At 40.3% G+C, this 27,868-nt stretch overlaps 1 protein-coding gene across 1 annotated transcript in view; it reads right to left on the reverse strand.

Annotated features, from left to right (window-relative positions):
• TAOK1 (TAO kinase 1) overlaps nucleotides 1–27,868 on the reverse strand; it is a 68,875-nt gene that overhangs the window by 11,424 nt on the left and 29,583 nt on the right. Inside the window, exons 2-17 of the mRNA XM_054847165.1 lie at nucleotides 24,817–25,043; nucleotides 20,637–20,708; nucleotides 17,629–17,730; nucleotides 16,267–16,312; nucleotides 15,284–15,380; nucleotides 14,397–14,510; nucleotides 13,539–13,630; nucleotides 10,924–11,017; nucleotides 9,436–9,517; nucleotides 7,306–7,473; nucleotides 6,242–6,445; nucleotides 4,882–5,016; nucleotides 4,062–4,298; nucleotides 3,169–3,297; nucleotides 1,375–1,578; nucleotides 667–906 (exon numbers count right to left, since the gene is read on the reverse strand). Of these exons, the coding sequence (XP_054703140.1) occupies nucleotides 667–906; nucleotides 1,375–1,578; nucleotides 3,169–3,297; nucleotides 4,062–4,298; nucleotides 4,882–5,016; nucleotides 6,242–6,445; nucleotides 7,306–7,473; nucleotides 9,436–9,517; nucleotides 10,924–11,017; nucleotides 13,539–13,630; nucleotides 14,397–14,510; nucleotides 15,284–15,380; nucleotides 16,267–16,312; nucleotides 17,629–17,730; nucleotides 20,637–20,708; nucleotides 24,817–24,948 (2,148 nt within the window). The 5' untranslated portion in view covers nucleotides 24,949–25,043. The remainder of the gene's footprint in view (nucleotides 1–666; nucleotides 907–1,374; nucleotides 1,579–3,168; nucleotides 3,298–4,061; nucleotides 4,299–4,881; nucleotides 5,017–6,241; nucleotides 6,446–7,305; nucleotides 7,474–9,435; nucleotides 9,518–10,923; nucleotides 11,018–13,538; nucleotides 13,631–14,396; nucleotides 14,511–15,283; nucleotides 15,381–16,266; nucleotides 16,313–17,628; nucleotides 17,731–20,636; nucleotides 20,709–24,816; nucleotides 25,044–27,868) is intronic.

Consider the following 27,868-nt stretch of genomic DNA (forward strand, 5'->3'; position numbering starts at 1 on the left):
CATGAGAGCACACCACAGCAAAGGTCAGCGCTGGAGCTTCCCAAGGACACTGCATTTGGCTGGTATCTCTCTCTTTCCCCCACACTTGCTAGCATACCAGCCTTAATATAAAAACAATAACAAGGTGAGACTCATAGTGCAGTTCATTTTGATGCACACAGCAAAGCAAAGCTTTTTTGTTTGTTTTTAAATGACGCTGCCTCATTACAGAAAAATAGGTTTTATTCTTGTATATGGGGGGAGAAGAGAATCAGAAAACGGTGTAGGAGGAAGAAGAGGTAAAAAGGGCACTGCAAAGATGAAATGCATTTTAAACTACCACTAAAAGGAAGGCACGTTGCTGAGAACAATAGCTTTTCAAATAAAATGAGGGAATAGCACTGCTATGGCTTGCATACAATGCACTGCAACCCTGATCACCCATTGCTGTGGTTCGTATGTATGGTGCTTGTCGGGCTGCAGTTGCACCCTGGCAGTTACACAACTTGACAAATATGACACTTTATAAAAAAAGGTATTCGTTACAGGAACGAGACACCTCTTCAAATCAACGAGCTTCAAAATACCTCGGACCTGCATACACTGCAAATGAGAACAGAGCTGTAATGTACCACTTTTCCACCACCACCAGCTCCTCGTGCCCAGAGCTCCTACATCACTTAGTACCTTCAGGCTCTTGGGCTGCTGCCGGACCTCCATGACGTGCTTACGCCTCAGCTCCCGCTCCCGGCGCTTGTTGTATTCCAGCTGGTTGGTGAGCTCAGTCTGGTGCTGGAGTCGGATCAGCTCACAGCGCATCTTCTGGATGGTACTGAGATGGCGGAACTCCAGCTCCTGCATGGACTCGTGCTGACGCAGCAGCATGGCGTGCTCCAGGTCCTTCTGTGTCTGCCTTTTGTTTAACTCCTAACAGGAGGACAGAGGGAATTATTAGATTCTTTGTACTTACTTGGATTTGGATTTCCGTTCACAATGTGACATTTCACTTTGTTCATAAGGGCATTTCTCTCTTTCCAAGGCATTTGAGGACAGAGAACAGAGTTTCTACGTCTTATCAGAAGCAGACAGCAGTGCCACGGGTAATTTTTCCTTCCTCATTTCACTTTTCTTCTTCCTGTTCTAGATGCTCAACAGGATTCACAGTAAGCATTTTCTGGAAAGGACTGTAACTGTTGTGTCTGTTGACTTTTTGGATCTAACAATTCTCCCACAACAGGGCACTAATCTGAACTTTTTTTTTTTTTTTTTTTTTTTACCAAAAAACTTTAAATGTGGTAATTAACACTTCAGTGAGACTGGAGTTGGATTGCAGGTGCTCCATGAGATACATTTCACACAGGAGGTTCCAGGTCTCATCTCTGCCTGTTCTCTTACCTCCCGAACCAGGTCCTGCTCCAGATTATGGCGGCCAAGGAGCATCCGTCTCTTAAAGCGACGACACTCCAGCTCCAAGTACTGCCTCTGACGCCTCAGTAAGTTGGCTTCTTCCTCTGCCTGGAAATGCTGGATGTTCTCCTTCTGCTTGGAAAGCCACTCCTGCTTCTCCTTCTTTGGAGTGCTCTGGTTTTCATTCAGCTCCTGATAACAGCAAGGTAATTAATTGTGGAATAGTCACATTAAGCTCCTTGGCCCTGAACAACTAGATGGACCTCCCTAATAAACTATGTTTCAAAGCCATTCCACCTTGTCTTCTCATGGCTGCTACCATCCTAGCCTCTGCAAAATGCATCATATTGCATATCTAAGGGAACACCACGACATAATTCACAGTGGAGCAAATTTAACTACAACTTCTTTTTGTGTTGGTCATTTTAACTGGCTGAAATGCTGGTTCATGTCCAGTTTCCGGACACGTATTAGCTCAAAATGTAAAAAAGATGGTTTGCCACTGAAAACAAAGACACACGGACACTGCCTGACAAACGTTTTTACAGGCTCCCAAAAGACTGAGAGGAGAAGGAAAGCGTTGTCATCCTGTTGTTCAATGGAACTCCAGCCACACGAAGCACACTAGAAATTTTTTGTGTCTTTCTTGATCAGAACACATACACATTTTCTAAGTAACTGATCAAGGCAGAGCCACTCACTGAGATGCCACAACTTACAACAACAGTATAAAGAAGTTCACAGGTGAAACTTAGGGCTGCAGTTTCCACATTTGTATCAAATTCAATATATAGCTTGAAGCATCTTTGGCAAAAGAGTCTGCTTGCTTGAATTGCGTACTAGAGATGCCCATACAGTAACTAGACTTGTCGTGATACGTTTTGACTTCAGTATGAGACAGAACTCCTCTGTGTTTCATCAGTGTTTCTTGGTGCTCTGTGATCTACTGCCCACTTAGAAAAAGACTCTATGTTATTGTAAAGAGCCCACGCTACCACAGTTTTTGTTAGATCTTTTTTGGCTCTACTGCTCTTTAGCCTTTTTTTCTCCTGGGAAATGTCTATGTTTGGGAATATTCCCCTTTGGAGCAAGTTCCAAAGTTGCGTCACACAAGTTGATGGTTAAGCACTAAATGGTTCTTTCAAAAAAAATTATTTATAGTGCTTACGGTATCAGCCACTCCACAAAAAGAATCAGGAAGTTTGATTCTACAGTTTCCCTGCATTTCACAAAGGTCATGATTTTCACTACAATACAGTGATTATTAAACTATTACACAGCCTTCTCTATTAAAATTATGTAGTGTTTTACAGATATTTTCCTTAAAAACAAATCTGCAGGTCATCTTTACTGCTCTGTTTTCTTGCTGCTGTTACAGAAATATCATTTAAGTGATAAGAAACTTCACTAACTGCTGCAGTTCATGGTCAATACCTGCAGCAATGAGGTATGAGAAAAATGCTCATGACCTTTCTTCAACTACCACTATTCATTCCTTAGGATTGCCAAATTTGCATGTTTCTGGCTAAAAAGTAATATCAAACAATGGAGAAGTTTGTACTTTTACAAGATAAACATATAGGTGCCAATATATAAATAATCCCTCTTACTCTAAGGTCAAAGATATGAAACAAATACAGTACATCCAGGTCTCTGCTCATGAAACACAGAACTTGCTGCAATCCAGCGTAAGGTCTCTTGCTCGTATTTCTGAATGCTCACTGCTCTCACACGGTATCGTACACTGTACGATATTCACATTTCTCATTACAGATGACTTACCTCTTTCAGCTGCTCTTTACGGAGTTTATATTCTCTCTTCTGGGACTCCAGGAAACTGTTCAATTCTTTTTTCTGCTGGGCCTGAATATGCTGTTGAAACTTCTTTTCTTCATTGGCCATCACTTTAGCCTACAGCAAATCCAGCAGCAGATCAGTTTGAATCCCAATGGATTACAGCTCACGTTCCATTTCAGCCCCAAGACCCAGAACTCATGGAACAGTTACGACGATACTCACCATGACTCTGAATAAGTGCAAGTCTCAGGAGCTTGCCCTCACTCTCTTCTCATTCCACCCCCCCATCGGCGCACCCAGCAGGAGTCCTTTCCAGTGCCTCATTTCCTCAGCCCTACTGTTCAGCTAGTCTTGCCTAACCAAGTCAACTCCTTATGATAAACTCTATCCTTAGCCCTCCACTGAGAGAGCCAAGAACAAAGAATCAATAATAATCGCTGTAGGCAGCACCACTTCGTCATCAATTATTTAAAAGCATAAAACCCGCCATATCCACAAGCAACTAGATGGTGAACATTTACGCAGAACCGGCACATTTCTCTGCAGGCTAATGTGCCTCCATAACACTTGATGGCAGTCAGTTATTGACAGCGCATACATGGCAAAAGAAAGGAAAACCCTTAGAGTATTTTTTCTGGGGTCAGTATACTAACATTTAGTATAACGCACTGTGATGAAGGACATACCTTTCCTCTAGTTACATAAACCCCTTAGTGTAAGGAGGTGATGTATTAGTCTTTTTCTAATTAGCAATTTGCTTGGCTCCTGAAAACAGACATGTAAGAGACTACAATGTCATCTCTTCATCAGTGAGGGGAAGCGGACAATTCAATGTAATTAACAAATATAGACTGGTCTGCTAAGCTGTAATCTCCTACCTCTTTTTCCATGGCTGCTTGGTGCTTTTTAATTAGCTTTTCCATTTCTGCAGCAAAATTGTTACGCTGTGTCTCAAGATCTTTGTCCAACCTAAGGCGATGCTCATCCATCTCTGCCTTCAGTTTATTCTCTAACGCCATCAGTTGCTTCTGGTGTTGCCGTCTCATACGTTTATAGCCAGACATCTGCTCTCGCAGTTCAGAGTCTTGTTCATGTTCCTGCATTTGCCTTGTCACCTAGGAAGGTAACCACATCGGGCCAAAGCAAGTTAATGCTTCTTAATCTGCTTTCTGGCAGTCTTCAAACCACAAAAGAGAACTATTCAGTAGAGAAATATGATTTTGTCGTACAGAAAAGCACACATCCTAATGGCAGCAGAGCAGATTAAAAACTGAATTCTGCTGTAGCAGATAAGCTCACGTGGGCTCCAGCAGAAAAACTGTACGATTGTTAGAAAGCTGGTACTAAATAATGTCTTTTTTAGCCCACTGCACTGAGTGTGCATATATACACATGTCCACACACAAATATACATAATAGGTATATGAAAATAAAGGATTATTATTATTATAAACGGTTTCCTGCATTCTGCTAGGCATATTGGTTTTGAAAATATCTAATATACACAAATTACATTTGCCCAGGTGTCACATTTAAGCTTTTATTAACTTACATTAAACTATTTCAGTGATAATATCTGAGTCAATGAGGACAGCTCATATTCTGATGAAATCCTAACAGCTCTAAGTAGTTTAATAGCCCTGTGTTCAAAGCCATCCCTCCCTATACAACTTCATCAAAATAAAAACCTTAACATACCAGCGACGCTGTGCGTATAGTAGCAAAGTGCTCTCGGTTGCGATAATGAGACTTGTGGCGAGATACTTGGGGAGGAGACTGGGGTTCCGATGCCCTTGTTCGAGGATCTGACTCCTCTCTGTAATTTTCTTCCTCCTTATCAGCAAATATTAACATGAGAGAATAAAGAGAAACTGTGTCACTAAAGATTTTTATTTTGTGTCGTTCAAAAGACATTTAAAAGGAAGAAGAAACTATTCTACGTTCAGCAGCCCTGAAAGATCCTCCTGCCAATAAGGTGGATGAAGGAATATACTGCAACAAGAGCTCCTATCTAGGATCTTTGCTTTTGGAAATTTCATTGCACATTTTTATTACTAGGAGGAAAATTACTAATAAAAGTTGAGAATGAGAAAAATAAATGGAAAACTGAAAATGGAGTTAAACAGTTTACTTCTACAAAACATAAAAGCTATAAAGTAGATTATGTCAAGTCTGAAAGAAAAAAAACCAACCACAACATCTTTGTAACCCTGACAGAGGAAGATTTTCATTACACCCACTACAGAAATACCTCAAAGCAAATTTTAAAATTTGTCATGGTGTATTCCACATTCTTATTTTGAGTTTGTCATTCATCACAGAGCGGTTAATTAGTATATCATATCTAACTACTAATTCCCCGAGGAAATACCTGCGTCTGTTGCATATCTGGGCAAAGAACAAAACATTCTAACCACACCTATCATTAGCTAGGGAAACGTTACTGGTTTGAGAAAAGGCGTGATAACCCCTCCACAGGAAGGGCAGCATGGGTCAGAGGGACGCTCCCCCATTTATCCTTCATCTTGCAAAGGTAAAGCAGGGGAAGTGGTTTCGCAGCTTGCCACGGCCACAACGCTGCATTTCTTCTTCTGTGCGTCTTTGTTCGTTAACCAAATATTCGAATTAAGTGCTGGGAAGTTGGTGCTTCAGGAAAAGATGTCAATCACTACTGAGTGTCTTCTATTTAAGAATTCACTAACTAGGAGGTAAAAAGGGAGAACTCTCACATCCCTTTGTGCCATGAAGCAGTGCTCTGCAAGTTAAGGGCATCCACTAAATAAACCTATTCACAAGCTGCCATTCCAACTCCTGACAGTAAAGCAAAGTGGGTTTGACACAATACAATTAATAAAATAATTTTTAATGAATCAACAGAAATAAATGATTTTTTACAACAACCTTCCGAAGTTTCCAGCACACATTAATATACTGGGACACAATATTACCTACAGATAATGATTTAGGATAGAAAGAACACGACTTTTTGTCATCATGCCAACCAAATCCTCTCCCATTTTACACCCTCAAAGTTATCCAGTAAAAATCCAATGCTTACCGGCTTTAAATGAATGACAGAACTATTTGACATCACGGTGTGGTCCCCCTCCATCATATCCAGCTCGCTCTTATCATCCGAGGCATCTGGAAGACTGTTAACACTACTGCTTTGGCTACTGGCACTGATAGACATACTAGGAATGGACTGATTACTTCCGACACTATTCACTGTTCCTGTCCTGCCAACACCATGATCTTGTTCCTAGGAGAAAGGAATTATTAAGAAAACCCAAATCCATCACAGTTGTATCTATGGACATCACCAAATGAAATGCTCATTCCATTCTTTTCTAAAGGCATCTACCTGCCACGTCATGGCAGTTCCCACCCTCCAGGCATTGCCATGAAACATTTCTCTTGTGGGATGCTGGGGAGAGAAAGAATCAACCTTGTCAAGATTAACTGGCTGATGTCAGATTCTTTTCAACAGCGAGCCTGTTAACAAGCTGCACTCTATCATGTATCAGCAACAGCGTGTCACCAGAATCTCTTCTGACACCAGCATCATCTAAGTGCTCAGCTGGGACCCTGCACCTCACATGGTTCCTTTCTGTACATGAGAGAACTGCAATCTAGAGAGTCTCAATTCCTGCACGGTGATTGCAGCATGCAACCCAGAAAATAGACAAATTAATTTCCTTGAGGACTACTTTTTTTTTTTTTTTTTTAAACCAAGTACAAATTTCTACGTCTTAGACTCAGAATGACATTCTTCAGACAAAACTAGAAGACTGTCAGGGGCCTTGTACGTATGGTCAAAACAGAGGTTAACTGCTGAAAGAGTCCTCGTGAAGCCTTATGAACAGGCAAAGAAAGCTAGGATTTACAGAACTGGAAGCTAGCTGCTCAAGCATGAACACATGGCACAGCTTCTTTGCCAGCACTAGGCATCTACCGTGTTTGTCCTTGCCTGTGCCTTGAGGTAGTGTTATTCCAAGCACAGAGAGGAAGACAGAGTTTACAGCCAGGTGTGTAAACAGCCTCCATTCGGTTCAGCAATGTGCTTATTTAAATCACAGCATCGTTCTCTGCTTCAGTGATGAAATCCAAAGTTTCTCTCACCTCCTCCTCCTCCTGTGTTTCGACTGCGGGGCCATTGTGCGCCTCCTGGAAGAGGAGCTTCTTCATTTTACGATACTGCAGGTTGTCCAGTTCTCTCACTGCATCCTTTGTTCTCTGAATCAAGTCTATTAACACTGTTTCAGGCCGCTCCCGAAGAACAAACATATGCTGTAGAACACACAAATAGGTGAGTGACCTCTTATGCCTCCAGCGCACATGCTTTGAGGATAAAATTATGAGCTCTAATTGGGTTTGTTAGCCCTCTTCCCTGCACAGGAGGAGAACACCTTCACAGCTTACACTGGGACTATTTTTAGACTTTGTGATCCAGATAGAGTTCAGAATGACTGCTTTCTGATGGGAGACATCCACCAAAGAGTAAAGATGTAAAAAACCCCAGAAATGGTATGTCACATACCATGAAAATGGGCTTGGTTTAAACCCAGACTTCCTTGGATGCTGGGGTATTTAGAGACGTTATCTACTTGTGGTTTAGAGGGGGAAGAGCAACAAATAACATATAAATGCTAAAGGTGTCAGTCTGGTTACATATCTCTAACCAAATGCTAATTAACTCATCAGCTAACTCTCACTATAAAACCCTTTTCCTTGTTTAGAAAAGCCTGAGGATCAAATATTCAAGCATGCAGCTCTGAGTCATAAAACAGGCTGTGAACCTTCAAGCCCGGTCCTAGAACAGTTAACCTTGTTATGCTCTTTTTTTGGAAATATTCACTGCATTTCACTGCAAAGGTGGCTACATTTTGCCAATAGGTGAAACAAGTCCTGTCTATGTATGTCAGAAGCAGCTTTCGCAGCCTCCAGATGAAATGTGCTGTGCAAGCATGAGTCATTATTAACACCACCGCTAGTTTCATTTTGTTCCTTAGGAGAGCTGCATTGCCATTTCCAACGTGTCACATTCCCTACCTGTCCCCGTGAAGTGGCATGCAGCTGTTTCAGACTATAGATATGGAAGGAATACATTCACAAACGTTTTATTTCCATCAATGTTCTCTTTAATTGCAGTGCGTTGCTCAAAATAAAACCAATCTGCAGAATTCTGAAATGGCAGGACTACACACCCACACCGAAACCTTTACTGGATAATTGCATTTACTTTCTGAGTACACAGTTTTTAAAGAGGCAAAAGTCCTCAGAACCATTTAAGTAAAAACATGCAAAAAGGTGATGATAAAACCTTCATAAATAGCATCCATTTCCCAGTAATGCCAAATTTTGGAAAACTGCTGTTTAGCACAAACGTGGCCAGGATAAAAATCCCCCAAAATAATGTCAATGAGCACCGTAAAGAGAATGACAAGTTAGCAAAATTCTGAATGCCACCTGATGCCACAAAGGAAATCCATCAAAGTCACACTTACAATAAAGCAGCTCTAACACCTAACTTCTATGAAAGTTGCGTTCACTTAGAAACACGTCAGCTTTTTGCAACAATCTACCACATTGGCTTTGTTTCCAGACTAGAGCAAGGAAAATCAAGTGTCTGCAGCATACAGGAGCACAAATGAAGAGAAAAAAAAAAGGCTAAGAAATAAAGCCGGAGAAAACCTGCAGATGGCTGAGGCTTATTCATGTCGAAGAAAAGTATGGGGAAGCAAAAGTGCTTTCCTCTGCCCATTTTCCCCAGGGATACTATTAGAACAGCAAATTTCAGTTCTACGTGTAAAGCACATAGGTGATGGAGAGGATAAAAAGTCTTTAGGGGTATATATAGCATAGAATAAAGAGGGAAGTAACGAAAGGTATTTGTAAACTAATGCATGGCAGCTCTGTCAGGATTAATTATAATCACTGGAAAAATAGACTGAGCTTAAGAAACTGAAACTCTCGACAAGTGTCACTTGCTGGGGCGTCCTTTTTTTGGTGAGAACAAGGCTGGCTTGGAGAGTCACCGAGAACGGCCCGAGACACTGCAGAGGGGCAGTAAAGCCAGGACTGCCAGCTCCGTACACTCCACAGCACCCTCAGCTCAAAGGTGTTAGGGATAACGGGCAGAGAGCCCGTCATTAACCATAACCTAGTACAGTAGGCGAGACGGAAAGAGTGTCCCAGGACACTGCTCCTTTTTAATATCATGTAGAAAACAAAAAGGACAAGCAAGCCAACCTTCAGAAGCTCCTCTGATGTAGGCCTGTCTTGAGGAATTTTCTGGAGGCAAGAATCTACGAAGTTTCGAAAATAATCAGACCTGTGGCAAGGAAAGTGGGAAAAAAACCAAACATACATCTGAGTTAACTACCCAGTTTAATTTTCAAAGCTCATTAATGAATCAAGACATTCACATTTGGGCACTGCTAGTAGAAGAGTGGGGAGGAACCACACAGACCCAGTACTTCATACTACAGCCTCTGACATCTCCAGTCAAGCCAAAGCCCACCGCTATTAGTAGGTAGATCCCTTCAACCTCAGCTTCCAGACAAAATGTTTCAGCCTAAAAATGCAAAATTCAAGAGGAAGGAAAGTTCCATAAAAAGGTGGACACCCACATATCTCAGTGTGAGCATCAATCCTGACAAATTCTATATTGCATAAACTCTTGAAGGTCTGATCAGAGCCCCTGCCCTGCTCCACCTCTGTGCGCAAGTGTTTCATCCGCAAACTGTATTAACGCACAATTCCTGAAATGCCTTTGGCCCCTCAGACACAACTTCTATGCTATTGTGCAATCTGTCACAAGTAAGACTTAAAGGTCATGATTTGTTTAGTAACTTCTCTCCTTCTGTAAGGCAAAATTCTGTATTGTGCCCTTTCTTTCTCTGAACGCAGGTTTTCAGAAGGGTAGGATTATACCCTGAAAACAGCGACACATCAGTTGTACAGGTTTTATTTCTTTTCTCCCCCACCGCTTCCCCCCCCCATCATGTAATGGGGGATTTTGCTACTGCAATTTTTCAGTAAATTAAATTATTGCATTTTTTGGTCAGAAAAATGCATAAAATGAGTTGAATGTTTTGTCAGGCACCAGGGTGTGAAATAGCCTAACCAGAGAATCTCAGATGTAGAAAAAAATTTCTAAAAATAAGGTACAACATATTATGTTGGAGGCCTAGGACCATGGCTCAGAAAAAACATAATTAGGAAGTTTTTAACTGTTGAAATTAGTTTACTGTGTTTGCTGTTTCAAAAGACAGTTGTTGAGGCTGGGAAGCACAAAGTGTTACTACTGTGCTGTATTCTTCTGAAGTTTATGTAACAGACACTTGCCACATACAAGCAGCGTCTTCATCTTGCAAAGCCATACTTCAACAAAACAAGATTTAGGAATTGACAGTGTGGTCTGTGATTTAAAAAAAAACACTAAAACCCACATTTTTGGCTAGCCTGGGAGCTTCAAAAGTTTACTGACCCATGAACTGAATATTTTACAGGATCTGACGTTCTTCCAGCAGCATGTCCTGTTTCTACTACATTCTAGAGTCTAAAATGCATATTTAGTAACTGGTCAATTTTGGATATAAAATGTATAGTGAACCTACTAAGAACCTTCCATCTCACATCCTCCCAATAGGAACCCAGCCATTTCAAGAACTCAGCATGACAAAGCACTCCATTTACAGCAATTCCCTACAACATTCCTCCCTCAGCAATACTCACCATTCATTAGACTGTAGTGTAGGGGATTCATTCTGCGCTATGTGATATAAGGCACTCATTGCGTTCATATTAAACAAAGGAGGCTTCCTTTCCGCTACACACAAAAGAAAATAATTTTTATATAGGGAGATAGTCTCATGTTTTTGCCTTTTTTTTTTTATTTTACATCCCTTTAAAAAGAAAACCACATCAGCAGAATCACTATTGCCTGAACATGGAACCCCAAACCAACCCTACCCTGCAATCAGACAGATATGTTGGCACACGTCCTATACCATTGCAGAAGATGAAAGCACTTTGAAGATCAAATGCCTTGTCCTCTCAAGCTTTTAAATTACGTGGTTTATCATAGTTGAGTTCTCTGACTCATTTTAATGTACTAAAACAGGAGTAAGTTAACAGTAAGCTCTACACTCAGTGTTTAGCCACTAAGCATTCTTGATTTCATACCCCCCACTTTTTTTTTTAAGCTACAGTTGCTAAAAAGCTAACAAATATTTAATTCTAGTAGGACAGCAGTGATGAAGAAAAAGCTGGTTACAAGAACCATCAAATCACACTTAACTGACTAAGCACATGGGCAGGAAGTCAGTAACAGGCCAACTCTTTATACTATTTTGGGAGTTGCATTCTCTTTGGCTCTTCTCTCTCTTTCAAGCTTGTGTTACTCTTATAGACTGACACAGCATGAAAGCTTAATGAGGAAGGAGATGATCTCACTGTAACAACAAAATTGAAGCTTCATCAGAATGTTTATGGGGTAAACCTATAAAGCTCAGCCTTGCCATAAACATTCCAGAGACACTGGTCAGGCCACGAGGACGTTTCTACACTAGTGAAAATGCAACAGAAAACTTTTTTCTGAGGGGAAAAAAAAAAAAAAGAAAAAAAAAGGGGGAGGGCCAAAAAAACCCCCTGGTTTTTTAATTCTGCTTTTCAATTTTGAGTTAAATAGTAGCAGTAAACTATGTATCAGAGATCCTGGTTCACTTATTGCTATCAGAAGATGGACTAAGCCCTACAAATTCCTCAGAACAGGTAAACTGAGGAGTTAAGCCTTTCCTCAAATGTAGTACTTTACCTTCTCTAACCTGTCAGGTAACTAGTTGCTGCTATCAAGGATTGATCAGATTGATTATCCATTAAACTATTTTAACTGACTGTTCTCCCTAGTTTTTTTCCCCCCTCTCTGCTCACCTGAATAAAATAGAAATCTTCAGGAAACACTGAAACTGAGCCCTCACTGAGGGCCAATTTCTAAGACTAAGTAACAGTTTGAGAAGACGACTAGACGCCTCATTTTTTTGCCTTCTTCCCATGCTTATTCAAACCAAGGCAAATGAGATAACCACACCGACCCAGCCTCCAGTGCTCTACCATCCTGACCTAGTCTCACCTCCCACCACGCTAGAAGCCACAGACGAAGCCCAACGCTTCATCTTGCAAAAACGCAGCGTGCAGGAAGGCGCCCGGGGGCGTGGTGGCCATGAGCTCACTGCATTCCTGGAGCGCTGCAGCCAGCCAAGTCTCCTTACTCCATTCGGAGCAGGATTCTGTCATGACAGTCACACCCCTTCAACTTGCTTTATATTGGCAACCAAAAAAAAAATTCTCTGCGCTGAAGAAAGAATCTATTTCACGTCCCGGAAGAAAATGAAGTTGACAGTTTGGAATGCCAGACGGCATTTTTAGCTAAACTGTGCAGTTCACACGGATTAGTGTGTTCCTTAGAGCTCCTGCTGCCCGGCCGGGCTGCTCCTCCACCGAGGTCGGTTTGGAGTATGAGCAACGAGATCTGACAAGGATGGTAGGACAGCCTCAGGTGCAACAACCATCCCGAGAAAAACTTACAGCCTAGTGCTTCTAGAGGGCTGGATGCTGACTAAAATCTGAGCAGTGCTGTGCACGGTGGTGTGCTTCAGCGAGTGTATTTTTATTCCAAGAAAATACTACACATTAAATTTAAATAGAATGCCATAAGAACAGAGTCCTTTTAAACTGACATTCTGCTTTAAGGAGTCTGTTGTAATGGCAGTGCCATAATTTCTTTTAGGTTTGATTTATAAGGATACTACTTCAAAACTGGATTATTCCGTATATTTTCTTTTTTTAAATTATATTTTCCAGCCAAATCTATTCACAAGTGACAACATACACTGTATATAGGTTTGAAGCTGTCCATTTATCCCAAACATCATTACTGCAGGACTTGTTAACATACCGTAAGTTTTCATGCAAACAATATCAACTTATACCACTAAATATATTTTTACATTGGCACTTTCAATGGTTTCATTTCTAAAGCTGTTCAGCAAACAGACTGTTTTTCAGTTCAAAAGCTAACGGCCTCTCCCACAGAACGTGAACACCTTTAGCGATACAGCTTGGCTATTTTCTTTGTCTATATAATTCTCTTTCTTTGAGTAATGAAAACACCAGTTCAATAAACATCAAATTGGAGAGTTGGTGTTGAATTCTAGAGAGTACATTTAGCTCTTTTCCCTAAAATTCAAGTAACAGAGAAACCAGGACAAGGAAGGAAGCATCAGTCTTCCACACTGTAATTTGGTATTAAATAACTTCATTTTGTAATTTTTCAAAAGAAAATAACTTACCTAACTCAATACAGGTAATTCCAAGAGACCAAACATCTACTTTGCCATCATACTGCCCTTCATCCATGGCTAAAATCACTTCTGGGGCCATCCTAAAATAGGAAATCAGTGCTCATAAAATTCTGGGCAATAGAACACATTATCATCATCAGTATTTCAATGAAACAGGCTGTTTCACTGATTTCAGCTACCATAAATAAATCACTCCCCAAGGTCTCGGGCATGATAATGGGAACAAAGACCAGGCACCCACACTAGTACAAGCCTATACAGAGGCTGCGCGATGTTCTCCTGTGCTTTGCCCAGCTCTCCAGTTACGAGTATCAGCACCTCCTCGCCCTCCCACATTTCCAATAGTTTAGCCGGCTGGCCAATTCTGGTGAAATAATTATAGCATGCAGTTGTGTAAACACCACAGATTAGGTGTAAGAGATCAAAAGCATACAAGGGATCTGCAAAGGGGTTTGTTCAATGAACCTGGCCTTTCCTATGAAAGAAAAAACACTTCAGTTATTTCAACAACCAGATGCAGTAAGAACATACGAACTGTTAAAACCACTGGGGGGAGTGATTAAAATATATTACAGATGATTCAATCCCACCTCTATCACTTAAAGTCAGGGTAGGTAGAACAACAAAATATTTTTATTACTTTTTGTGAACTACAAATACAAGGATACACAATTTCTTCAAGTCAGAGCCTAATTACTATTTAATCTTTATTTGCAAAATACATTTTATCACTACCACAACCAGAAAATTACAAAGCTAGCTCCAATAAAGCCCAAGTATATTAAATACCCAATAAATGATCCTTTTACTTCACAAAGCGAGAAATGCGTAAAACTCTTGGCTTACCAATATGGCGTCCCCACAAATGAGTTGGCAGGAGATGCTATGGAAGCAGACCCAAAGTCAGCAAGTTTCACCTGTCCTGGCTCTGTCAGCAGGATGTTTCCTGCCTTGATATCTCTGGTTATAGAATACAAATGTCAGTATTATTCCTCTCCAAAAGGAGAAAACCTTCTATAGGACAGCCTACCAAACACACTGGTATTCACGTGTTCAAGCTGCGGAATACTCTCATTTCCTCCAAATACAAAATCTTTAACCTTTAGGTTAATAGCTTAACATGGCCCTTGATCTCAGAATCTAGTTTGCCTTAAAAATCAACTTAAAATGGCACACCTGGATAAGCTTCACACACAGTTCAGCAAAACCTTCTGAACTATGTCCTTTATAAATGTTTTTCAGAAAGTCCTGTAACTATTCAAACCCTTCATCTTACTAAAATGCAGCAGATACTTCAAACACAAAGAACATTTGCATCCCATACTTACTGTGTGCTTCTCAACATGTGTGTTCATGTAAAACTAATTTTTTCAAGTATTAGCGCTCCCCCCCTGCCCCAGCAATCTTTGCCTCGCAGTTGGCTACAAGCTGTTTAGGTGAACTCAGCCTGCCTTGCTATTCACTGCTTCAGGGAACAATCAACATCGTATCAAATATTGAAAAGTTTAGCAGATTCAAAGCAATTCTGCAGAAATTATGAACACCAGCTGTAAGAGACAGTGCATGAGATACATCGCTTTCTAGTATCTGACTACTATAAATCACTAGTTTGGGAGCACACAGACTCTGCGAAAAGAAAATCTCTGCTTACAAATATTAAATTTGGGATGAAGGGGATACAATCAACAAAGTAAATTACCTGTGTGTGAGACAGCAAAAGTATAACCACTTACCTATGGATCATATTGTGAGAATGCAAGTATGCTAATCCCTGGAGAGCACCATGGGTAATTGCTGCTATTTCCACTTCTTGCAATGGCTTTTTATGAACTTAAGGAAAGAATTTATTTGAAATTCAGTATTAAAGAAAACACTGCAGTTTGCAGCATGCAAGTGAGTACTGTTAACAATGTAACCAGAGACAAAATCCTAAAACTTCATTTTTACTAGGTTCCGTATGAGAAGCAAATGTTAAAATAGTTCACAGCGTAAAGTACATTCTATAATCAGATGTAATCTTCTAACAGCAGCTATTTACTATCAAAAAGAAACTGCTTTGCAACCATAAACTACATTCCTGTCAGTTCTGTGACCAATCTCCCAAATACCTATTGGAGACTCAACATGCAATTTTCCATGAACAAAGCTATATCCCAAACCCTAGAACTTTACAACAATTCACACATGAATAAATAAATTGTAGCAATACAGATGACTCTCCAGCAGCTCAGCCTTTTGTCCTGAAATGCTTCTGGCAAGGAAAGATGATGAACAACTTACTGGCCACACATATATCTTCAAAGAAAGTTCACTTCAAGAAGCCTGATAGAAAAATGACCATTTAACAAAAGACCTCATCAAGCAAAACCCTAATACTGCTGCAGTGCTATTTTAGTCAACAGGCCTACAGTTGTTAGTAAGCATTAGGATCAACAGCAAGGGTTTCCAGAAATAAATCTTGAACTGTCATGACAGGAGAACCTAAAACTGACAACTTTAAAATATTATGAACCAAGGAGAAACCAGGCACCTAGGAAAGCCGATATTCTACAGAAAAACCATTACAGCCACGCAAGAATTCGAAAAACTGCAACTCTTCACACACAACTCTGCCCCCAAATAAAACTATATACTCAAGGACAATTCTGTGATGCTGTAACCTTCTACTTCAGTACTATACTTCTGACTTTCAACCAAATAAACATGCATGACATACCTTCTAGTAAGTCTGATGCTGATCCTAAACAATATTCCATAACAAGCTGTACAGGAAGAAATCAAAATAGTTGTTAGAAAAATCTCTAATAGTAAATGCACGTTTTCTAGATTTCTATGGAGCAATCCAGAAGTAACCACTGGTGCACACAGAACAGACTGCTACAACAAAACAAATAGTGTTTGTAACATAAGCCTCTTCCCAGTACTGACACATTGAGCCCCCCGCAAGGACAGCTCTAACTGAAATTAGCACAGCCCTCCTCCGTAAGGTGCCAAGCGACAAAACTTGTCAGGAAGGCAAAAGTATATATTCATAACCAGTTATGTATTGTATTACATATTGTATATGCACATACTTAACAGGAATGTTAAATTGCACTTAACAAGCTTATCAGAGTATTAAAGGGCTATTTAGGGATTTACTTAAGATGTAGTCCCAGTCAGATTTAAAAAAAAAAAACCACCCTAAAGTTTTGTCCTACAAGTTGACACTAACATATAAACAGTACTTACAATTTAAACTATTTGTTCAACACTATGATTTATTTAGTACATCATACTACAAATTTTGTCAGTGACAGGTGCTACATCACACTTTTTGTTTGACAAAATGCTTCCTCTGCATAGCCAATCACATCTATTCCTTTTTAGGCACACAAACTCAAATAACCCAAATAAATCAAATGTATTCAATTAATTAGGAGTTCACAGTTAGAGATAAAAATCAGCTAGTTGGTTTTGTCACCTGAACATACACACAAAAATGACAACAGAAGTAAACAATACCCAACAGAAGAATTTAGTTAAATAATAGCAATACTAACAACTCAAAATATATTTTAAGTACTGTTATCAGTAGAATTTCTAACCAATTCCATTAAATACAACTGAGCACTTACTTCTGGAACACATTCGGTCAGCCTGTAAAGTACTGAGCCATTAATACTCAGTGACACACCAAACCATCGTTAAGCGACCTGCAAGTATCTAATAAAGTTGCGGTACTGGCTTCCCAGGCAGTAAAGTGAAATTCTCACCTTTCCTTACAGCAAGAAAAGTGATGGATAAATTGGTTGTTGCTCCCTGCCACCAATTATTATTTATTTCAAATACTTAGTCCATCAAGCTAAATACACTAGAACAACAGCACAATCACCTTACTCTGCAAGTGAAAGGGAAAATTTCCCTAAATCTTGTTTCCAAAAACTACATTCGGGTTTGCTGAGCATCTGTAAGGTCCTTGGCTATTCTCATCTGAGTCTGTGTAATGCAAGTGTTCAGGTACCTCTTGAAAGCCAGCTGGAGATTTAAAGCGCCCTTAACCAAGGCACAAGAAACGCAGAGTGCAGCAGATACTTACCCATGCTGTATGTTCCCGCAAATAGCAGCCTTTGTATTCTATACTGTTAGGGTGTTTTATTCTTTGGAGGAACTTGACTTCCTTAATAATATCCTGCCATTTCTGTAGAAAATAAAAGGAATAGAAAGACTTTACAAAACTGTTACCTTTTTTTTGTTGTTGTTGTTGTTAAGTTAGTATGTCATTTAATTATTTTAAGAGGCAAAACCATCTTAAGGTTGCAAATCAAAATAAATTTACATCAGCATTATGACATTCACCACTTAACTCCTCAACAGATCTACAACATAAGAAGCTGATTGTTCAGGCTGTATGGGATGGGTCTAAAGGATCTCCCATCAATGTAATTTTTTGTATGTATGTTTAGGATATACTGGTAAACACTTAATATTTGAGCAAGACCTCAAAAAAGCAGCAATCCTTTTTTAAGGGATACCATTTTGTTGTCAAATCAAACATACATCCCAACCTGAAAGAGATGTGGATGATAAGTGTCCTTCAGCAGGATCAGCCGTCTCTCGCTTAATTCTCATAGATATAAAGACCTGTCCCTACCAGTAACTACGCTACACTGGATGAGGCTCCATTTATCAGCCGACAAATATCTGACTACATTCTTGGTAACACTTCTCCATTATAAAATGAGTTACCTACTAGATAAGGGAATGGTTCTGCAGGAGTAAAAGAACAAACAGATAAAACAAAACCCAGGTTTATAACAAGGGGGGCTCGGCCAGTGCAACTTTTAAGTAGGCCAAAATGTCATTTTCTAATGTGTGCCTAGACACTGCCATTACTCCCTTGGAGGAAATCACCAAGTCCTCCCCTTTGCTGCACATCCACACCTCCTCCGGCAAGAAAGGCAAAAACTTGTAACTGCAACAGCAAAACTACAACCACCGGAAAAGATTTTTCAAAAACAGGTGCAGTGGCTGAAACCATTTAAGTATGCAGACATCAACATGGCAGTGTTGACACTGAAAGTGTTTTTGAGAAAGAGTATCAGTTCTGAAGTTCATCAGATGTAGAGAAACCACCCAACACCAACAGGCTGAAAAGCTGTTTTCCAGGTCCTGTTACCAGGGTTCACAGATGGACAGAGGTCCCACATACCCAAATGCTTTGGAAACCATGTACAAAACCCAAATCCTCCTCAATAAAAAAATTTATGGTTAGAGAAACAAATGAAACTAGGGAACATGGTAGCCACAACTGAGGCAGCTTCTTGACTAAGCATTTCTTAACATCAGAGACTTTGCGAGATGACATTAGTGCAGCTATACCAACGTGAACTCTCTCACTGACACCCTCATTCCAGTACAAGAACGACTTAGTTGCTTTTTACCTTTAGCCGCAAAGGCTTTGAGGTACTAAGCAATAAAAGCCAAACCAAGAAAGCACCACACTAAACTTCTATACTGGGAAGAGAGAGGTGATATATTAGTCAAGATGTATTCGTGATTTCCTGTGTAAAAAATAAAGCTCAGAGATCGCATTAAGGGCACAGTACTACATATTGCAAAGGTTTTTAACTTATTTTTAGAATAAAATGTCCTTACTTTAGAGAATAATTGTTCCCACCAATGATAAAATCTTTTTATGAAACCGAAGTAAATATAAATGATACCAGAATGCCCTTAATCAATTTTATTTACATAGGCTAGATCATAACTCTAGCAAACTTCTGAACAAAACAAATAAATATAGAAGTAAAATGGAAAGTGTTTTAATCCTGGTCTTATTACTTTCTTCAAAATAAAGAAACATAAGCATTGAAGACAAACAAAAGCTATTTCTGAAGCACGCACCGTTTGTTTCATTCATGTGAAGAGAGTATTTATAGCTCACAGTAATTAAAACAGTAGGACAAGTAGCAAGTACAAATTATTCTTTCATCAGTACACAGTTAAACAAGTCACCGCAGTGACAAAATAGAAACACGCATAGCAAATTTAACTATGAAGCTCGAATTCAGGACTGCTGGAGAGACACTGCCACCTCTACCTCCTACACAGATACACACACACAGAAAGGAAGGAATAGTTCGGCTCCTTGCAGCGCAGATGATCAATACACAAAAGGCAGGCACAGAAAGAACGAGTTGTTAGTCAAACTCATTGGAGCAAGACTGCTTCTAAGACAGGAATATAAAGAATGGAGGGAGGGAACCAGAAATGCCTTCAACAACATGGTTACAATAAATACTTCTGTTGAAAAATCATGGCATGATTTGATAGATGCCGTTTACCAGAAATAATACCAAATGAGCTCTTCATGTCATGTTGGGCTTTTCAAGAATCTGTATTAGCACTTAAACATTTCAAGTATAAAATCAATTATCTCTGTTAAGCGTCCTAGCGAAAAAACACACATCTGGGGTGGCCATGAAAACACTTAACGTTTAAATCTCAGAGGCCTACTTTCACAGACCTCTCTGCAAAGACTGCCTTAATCCCTCGCTCTGGCAGTTCTTCCCTAATTATGCTGCTGTTCAGATTTTCACACTCATTCATTCACTGCTGGTTTGCTTTTGTTTTAGCTCCTCATCAGCACAGTCATTCCAGGGAAGGATGCATTCTGCCTTACTACTTCGTACAAGCAAAATTCCCTCTGAATTGTTCACTACTGCATCCATTGCTATTATTCCTTTGTCCAGCAAACATCATGGTTATTTGAAAAGGTATTTAAAATGGAATGTTTAAGGGCAACAAGACATACTAACATACAAAACTACCATTTTTAATGTTCTTTTTTGCTTTCTACACATCTACGTGGTGCTGTAAGAGTCCTTTGTGTCTGGAAGCAATGAGCCCTGCCCATCTTTTCCAGGAGCAGATTAGGCAGAAATACACTGTGAATAGTAAACTAATTTGTTTTGTTTACACAGTACCCTCATTCACCTTTGCAGTTACAAGACTTCTTCTGCTGTAACCCAGGCTAATTAAAATAATCCCATATAACAAGTATTTGCAATGGACAAGATTTAATATGCCACATGTGCTACATACCTCATTGGACTGCTTCCCACTATATGACATTTTCTTGATGGCCACCACTTCATTGGTGCGCACATCACGTGCCTGTAACATGAAAACACGATGCATCAGTTTCTTCAAATCATGATTTCCCATACGATATAAACCAAACATACTCATAAGAAATCCTTATCCATTAGTTAACTTTTGCAGAGAGTTAAAACTAAAATATCTTCTAAGGGGTGTGATTGCTGCATCCAAAGTTAAAGATTGCTCTCCTGTTGGTGAGACAAGGTACGACAATTTTCCATGCTCGGCATCCAGCAAGTCTCATCGCACACAGCCACTTCTAAACTAAAAATCATAGCTTATAGAAGCAGCTCTGATGATTGAAATAGAATGGATTTTCCCTAAATCAACCTCTCTCCCTGCCCAGGTTCATTCCAGACCAAACAGAAACAAGGCTCAGCCCTCTTGTTCCATTCCAAACCCAAGCAAAGATGTCACAGGATGCACGGCAGATACCTGCTCCAGACACCGGCGGCTTTCTCCCCAGCGCTCCCACAAATCAGCTATTGTGTCAAAAGGCAGGCAGATGACACAGAGAGAGATGGCAGCGATCTAAGTGACCCATCCTCAGCTTCCCATTCAGACTTTCACTTTCTCAGTCCAATAATATTATTATTTTACACCGCACAATAAACATACATGTTTTTTCACACTTTAAAGGGAGACTTCCTGACTTCAGACAGCAATCCAAGATAAGAGGAGACATGTTTCGTTTAGCACCAAAGCAACGGCTCATTCACCCGGCAGGAGAGCAGGCAGCGCTGCTTCACCTTGCAGGCAGGATGGCTCCAGACAAGACCCCAGCCTCTCCTCTGTTAAGGATTTCAGCGGCACGGGAGGGTGGTGGAGGAAAAGACCTCTGAATCTCTCTGATAAGAAGAATCAACTTGGATATGAAGCCAAATGATATAAATCAAAATAATGTGCACCACAGCATTCACTGATGACTGATGAAAATGCTGATTTTTTAATATATTTGTACTATCAAGCACAGCCTACCAGAACATGGATTAATGAAGTACCAGGACTCTGCCTTTTGTAAAAAGGTTTTTCAGTCATGTTTTAATTCTGCTGTTCATTAAAAAGAGATTCCCAGAATTCCCAGTCTATATTTCAACCAGTTCTGACAAGCTTGAACCAATACTATTTTTAGTTTTCTTTCTGTTTGAGAAGATCCTTCCTACTGTCTCGCTGACATTATACTACCTCCAAGGTAGAGGGGGGACATGACTAGTTTTGAGACAAAAAAGGAAGAATAAAATTCTACCTCCTAGATCTTTACTCATTAGAGACAATCTCTGAAACATTCAAATCAGTGAAAAACTGCAATAAAACAGGCAAGCAAAATACTAGAGTAGAGCAGAAGGAACACAACTCTAACAAAAGAGAGTGGGTTATTCTTCTGCTCCATCTGCAGTGTAGTAGGTTTCCTGTGTCAAGTGAAAGCTATTATTACACTGCAGAGTAGGGTAAGGATAATACCAAAATGATTCAGAGGTGCCAGACTTGCAGTTTCTAAGAAACTAAAACCATGAGGTGAACCAGCAAAATTCATGTCAATTATGAAAGAAAAAAACCAAACCAAACCAAACTTTCCCATCACAGGATGTAACAGAAGCAAAGAGACAAGAGTGAACATTCTTAGCCAGTTATCACATAAGATAAATAAAATACATCATCCCTTCTCGGGATCACCGCTAAAAGGAATGAAAAGAAGGTACAACTAACAACGAAAGACTAAACTGCATTTAAAAAAAGGCAGGGGGAGATTTCAGGATTATATGGATTTTTCTACTGGTTAATTACTCCCGTATCTACTCATCATCAACATTTTTGGTCCAGGCTGTATGCAATGAAAGCATACTGGGGGGGGGGGGGGGGGGGCTATCTATTAGAAAACACAAGGAAGCAACCCCTGATTGTGCTTGCATAACACCTACTGTCCTTCATAGCTCAGAGAACCATCACAGCTGACACCCCGTGAATGTTAACATCAGAGAGTTTCATTTGCTTTTTTAGTTTCCTTGTGATCTTGAATAACTTAAAAAAGACAGTTCCTAGACAAAACCCATGAAGATGTTACAAGACCAGCTAACTTAAACCATCTAAATGAATGAAGCTTGTTTTATGGCACACATTTAAGCACATATATCCTGCTTTCCTCTGAAAATTCCATACAAAGGATCAACATCTGGTGACCAGAGTATAACTTCAGCACTGATACAAGCAAAGCATGAGCAAAGAAAAGGTGGAGTATCTCATCAGCTTTGGTAATGAGCTTTTAAGCAGTTGTTAACTACAATCCAATATTACTCTAATTAGACAAAATTTAATTGTTTGCATTTGCAGAATCAAAATCTTGTTAAAGAAACTTAAGGAGAAGTTTCTTCCCTAGCCTTACAGAGGAATAAAGGACCCAAAATATACTCTCCTCTACCTTAGTTCTTTATGCTTAATTTACGCTACATTTGTCCCTCCATGTTCCTTCTCATCTTTTGGGCTTCTGTTTGAGGTATCGAGTATGTTACATCAAACAATTTCAGGTTCAAGATCTTAGACCTTCTACTAGTATAAAGATACCATAATACAACACAAAACTTACAGGCTAAAACTTCGTAACACAGAAATAGCAACAGCGTATCTTCTTTGTTGGAAACTCTCCCTTACTTGAGAAAAATAAAGCCCCCAAATGGGTTGGAGTAGCACGATGCACTGCTTACGCTTGTCTTTTTGCAAGTGCCAAATTAGATGTACTTGCTGTCAAAGCAGCACAACCCAAACACTATCAAGTAATCGCACTCTTTAATGAATAAATACCAAGCTATAATGAACTGGTAATCTAAAGGGGGGGGGGGGAGAAAGAAGGGCCTAGAAATTAATGACTTCTTACTTTTGATCTCCTTGCAGGAAGAGCTGGTAATGGGCAATCAGCCCTTACCACACCTACAAAGTCATCAGCTTCTCGCTGATGTTTGGGAGCGCTGTTAGCGCACAGCTCGTGGGTTACCTCTAGCTGTATGCCGGTTTTCCATACCCCTGTGGTTCATGCATACCTCTAGAAGCATTTCAGCACTCCTGAAAAACTTCAATAATATTTCCACATAGCAGGAAGACAGACTTTTCAATTCCCTCCTTTTTATATCCACTCTTCAACCAAAGTGAGTAAATGAGATGAAGTAAAGGCCGCAGGTGAGCACGGTTTCGTTAAAAAACACTTCCTCCCCCAGATCTGTTCCCAGACAGTGGCGGCTCAGTTTTAAGCAGGGAACAAAATTAAGAAGCTTTTCCTAATTAGTTCATCTGTGCTGCATTAAATTTGTGCTGGAAGGTTCCCAACATGGTCTGCCGCAATTATTAACAGTGAATAGGCATCTCATAAAATACTGACACAAATGGCTTTCTGAAGGAAAATTGGCAGGTTTGGCCACACCTCCTATAATTATAAATGTGAAAAGGTTTTCTGAGGAAAATGGTTTTTTAATGAAGGTCTCACAGTATGCACTTTGGTTAACATACAGCAACCTGCAAATGAGGTTACAGTGAGACATCCCACCTCCAGTTGAGCTATACGAGCAGCCTGGGAAAAATTCTGCTGTCCAGACGTTCACGTCAAATAAGTTTTATGCAGATGAATACTGGGATTCTTGCCTGCAGTAGGGAAGGATGTGACAGGACAAATGACAACAGAAGCACCAACATTCAGGTGTCAAACACAAAGAATGGCTTTAAGGGAGCCTGGGGGTATGCACAAAGGGAGAGAGAACTCAATTTCTCTCAAGGGACAAGAGATGATAAGGAGACGATCAGACCAAGAGAACTGCATTGCCAGTCAGAATTGATGGAGCAGAAGTCCATGTTTTAATTTGCAGATAAATCCCTGCTTGCAGCATAACGATGCAACTAAAAGGACCAGGCAAGGGCCACGTTTCCAGTTTTTCTTTTCAGTTTGTATACAAACACCTTACAGATACTGCGAGTCTGTGAATGGACTGAGGCTGTACAGACACACAAGAAAACATCTCTGCCCCGAACAGCATATAAAAAGATTCACAGTGGTTTCTTTTCCCCAGTATGTTCAAAAAAGTCCACAGTTTAAAGGTAATAAGAGACATGGATAAAATTCACGAGTCACGGATCTACTTACAAAATAAACTGCTCCGAAGCTTCCATGGCCAATCTCTCGGAGATCTGTGAAGAGCTTTTCTGGATCTTCTTTGAAGAAGAGCTCTGCAATTTCTGGGTCCTTCAGGCTGCCCGCTCGGCTGGTTGATGGCATCCTGCTGGGCAGTTAGCCGACCGACTATCTGGGTTTAAAGTGCTGCCTCAACCCTTGGTTCATCTGTATGAATGGAGCCTCTTCAGCATGGATTACTGCAAGAAAAAGATTGCAATCCTTCACTGATTATCCTCTTCTCAAAGAGCCAGAAACAAAGCTACAGCAGAGCAGCTTCCACTTCTTCCAGAGCAAGCGTCCCCATCGCGTGAAGCAACACAACCTATCTGCTGGGATAATGTCACAGTCCCACTGCGACAGCAGTCAAGCATTTCTACAGAACACATACCAAAATCAAAACACAAAATGAGCCACATTCCTTGCTCCAGCATCTGCGCAGTCACCTGTGGAGCGGTCAACAGAACCTCTCTGACCTACAGCAATAACTACTTTGTCACTAATGAGTGCGTACTGCCCTGACACCCTCCCTCTGACGAGTTACACACACTATGCCTTAAAGTACTCTTTGGACTTTGTGAAGTAGATGACACAATTGCATATATTTTTTTTTTCATGGTCTTTGCAAGACAAGATATATGGTACACGAACGACGTGTACAAACCATCACTGCTATTTACTAATCTGTATTTACATTTTTAAATTCAGTTCAGCATTTTTTTCTTCTGCCATTACACTCCAGTTAAGCAGCAATCAGTGATCAATTTTTACTCATTTGAGCACAAACATGGAGACGTCTCTAAAGCTTCTCCCTCCACAACTAAATAAGCCATGGTCATTTTCGGGTTTTTTCTCCTATCTAAATTCAAGTGTGTCTGTCTCAGAATCTATTCAGAATAAAAACATACTTTCAAGTTGTGCTAAAATCTTACTGTATCTTTACAACAGGTGAAGCCAAACAACCATTACAAGTAAAACGTACTTTTTTTTTTTCCCTCCTGAAGGAAGGGCCTGGGTATTGGGATTTCCTCTCAATTCCCTGTAAATTGTCACCAATAAAAACAATTCCGCATCACTGGCAAACAGCTAACCACACAGCACACTTCTTTCCAAAAATCCCTGTCTGGTCAAGACTTGTGCTTTCTTTATTCGTATTTTGTATCTCAAATTTGTATTTTAAAAAAGTTTTACCTCTTCATAATGTAAAAGTAAAATAAAATATAATAACCCTGAGTTTAACCAATGTATCAGAAGGCTCTATCCCGTCCATTTGTCCTCCTTTTCTGGACACTATAAACTCCACCTTTCTCCAAGCCTCTAGACCATCAATGAACCATTTGTTTTCCCCTCCCTGCGGAGCAATTCCTACAAGGATGGAAAAAGACATACTCCTGCATGTTTATGCTCAGTGGTACTCTTCTCTAGACAGTTGCAGCATGTGAAAGTGCCAAAGACTGCCTGCTCCTTGTTAGTTCAAATAACTGCCAGCATCGCTACAAGGAGAGCCCGATTGTGCGAGAGACAGCCAAGGCATACCTAGTTGTAAAGTCTGCAAGAGTCTCCAGTTTTTCTGATGAAGACACATGGGACAGAGAATGCAGGGAAGGGAAGTGAAATCCAACGTTTTCATAGCTTTCCTCCAAGCAGCCAGCATTCAAAAAAAATTTATAATGCAACCCAAAATGTGTTTCCATGATAGCCCGCTCTCAGGGGCTAAGGAAAAAGCGACATTCAAATCCCAGTGGTGGACCAAGTATAAAAACATATGTATATACACACACACACACAGAGAAAATACGCAGCTGCTCACAACTCTGCTATACTGCACTCGTGAGCATGCACACAGGCATTTCGTATCGGTGCAGGATCATTACAGGAGCCTTCGAAGCAGACGGCATTAGCACACGACACGCCGAGCTGCCAACGAAGCTGAGTGAGATGCACAGGAACGGGACTGTGATATCTCCACCTTCGGTTGCATAACGCAGTAACTAATACCGTGTGGGAAGGGAAATAATTAGCTTCAATTCAACTCATACCTGAAGCATGCTACATTTATGAAGACTGGAAGAAAAGTTGGGGGGTTTTTGCTATTTTCCTTTCTTTCTTTCAAATAAGCCAACAATATTCTACTTGATTCCAGCTCTAACAAGCACATAACACTGAAAGACAACTGTTTCGCATTTACAGCCCCCGACGAAACAATAGACAAAAAGCATCAGTCAGAAAAGCAAGAGAAAGGAGCTGGGGGAAGGGAGCTGATAACCAGAGCACACTCAGTATTATTGAAGGAATGTTTCTTGGATCGACGGTAATGATGTCATGTTCCATCTTTTAAGAAGCATCAGATTCTTACAAAAAGGACATTGTTGTTCAAAAGCAACTGCTGCAATCCCAGAATGCCCTTTTCCCTACATCTGTTAGTCAGAGGGGCTAGGCTTGGATAAACCTGCTAATACGGCCAAAAGTCACATGTCCCCGCGAGCGAGCGTGCGTGTGCGAGCCAGAGCGAGAAGAAAACCCTGCGCACACACAGCTGAGACGGATTACGGCTTTCTCCCCCCACCTACCCCCCGATGCCAAACCAGCCACCAGACTCGTTCTTGGCATCATTTCTGAGCGTGCCTCTGAAATGTCATCAACAGGCAACACTTCTTGCCGCTGCTAAAACTCTTACCAGGCTCATTCACAACACAAGCAGAATCGGTACGGGACTGGCTACTGGGCTTGGAATGGCAAATCAGAGCAGAACTCCTCATCTGTTGCGATACACCTTCAAATACAGCTTTTTCCCCTTTAACCTCGAGAGCATTGAGACAAATTTAGTTATCTTTATTCTTGGAAATAATTGCTGCTTTGAAATGCATGAGAATAAAAACATTAAGTATTAAAACCCATTTAACAGAACAGTCACAAAAGTGTACGTGACACCATGCTTATCATTTGATCTGCTCAGATGGAACAATAAAGTGCATTAATGTAAATTCCATCCATAAGAAAGCTTTACACAGTCTCACTTAATAAA

This window comes from Grus americana, chromosome 19 (genome assembly GCF_028858705.1).
Source record: "Grus americana isolate bGruAme1 chromosome 19, bGruAme1.mat, whole genome shotgun sequence".
Taxonomy (NCBI): Eukaryota; Metazoa; Chordata; class Aves; order Gruiformes; family Gruidae; genus Grus; species Grus americana.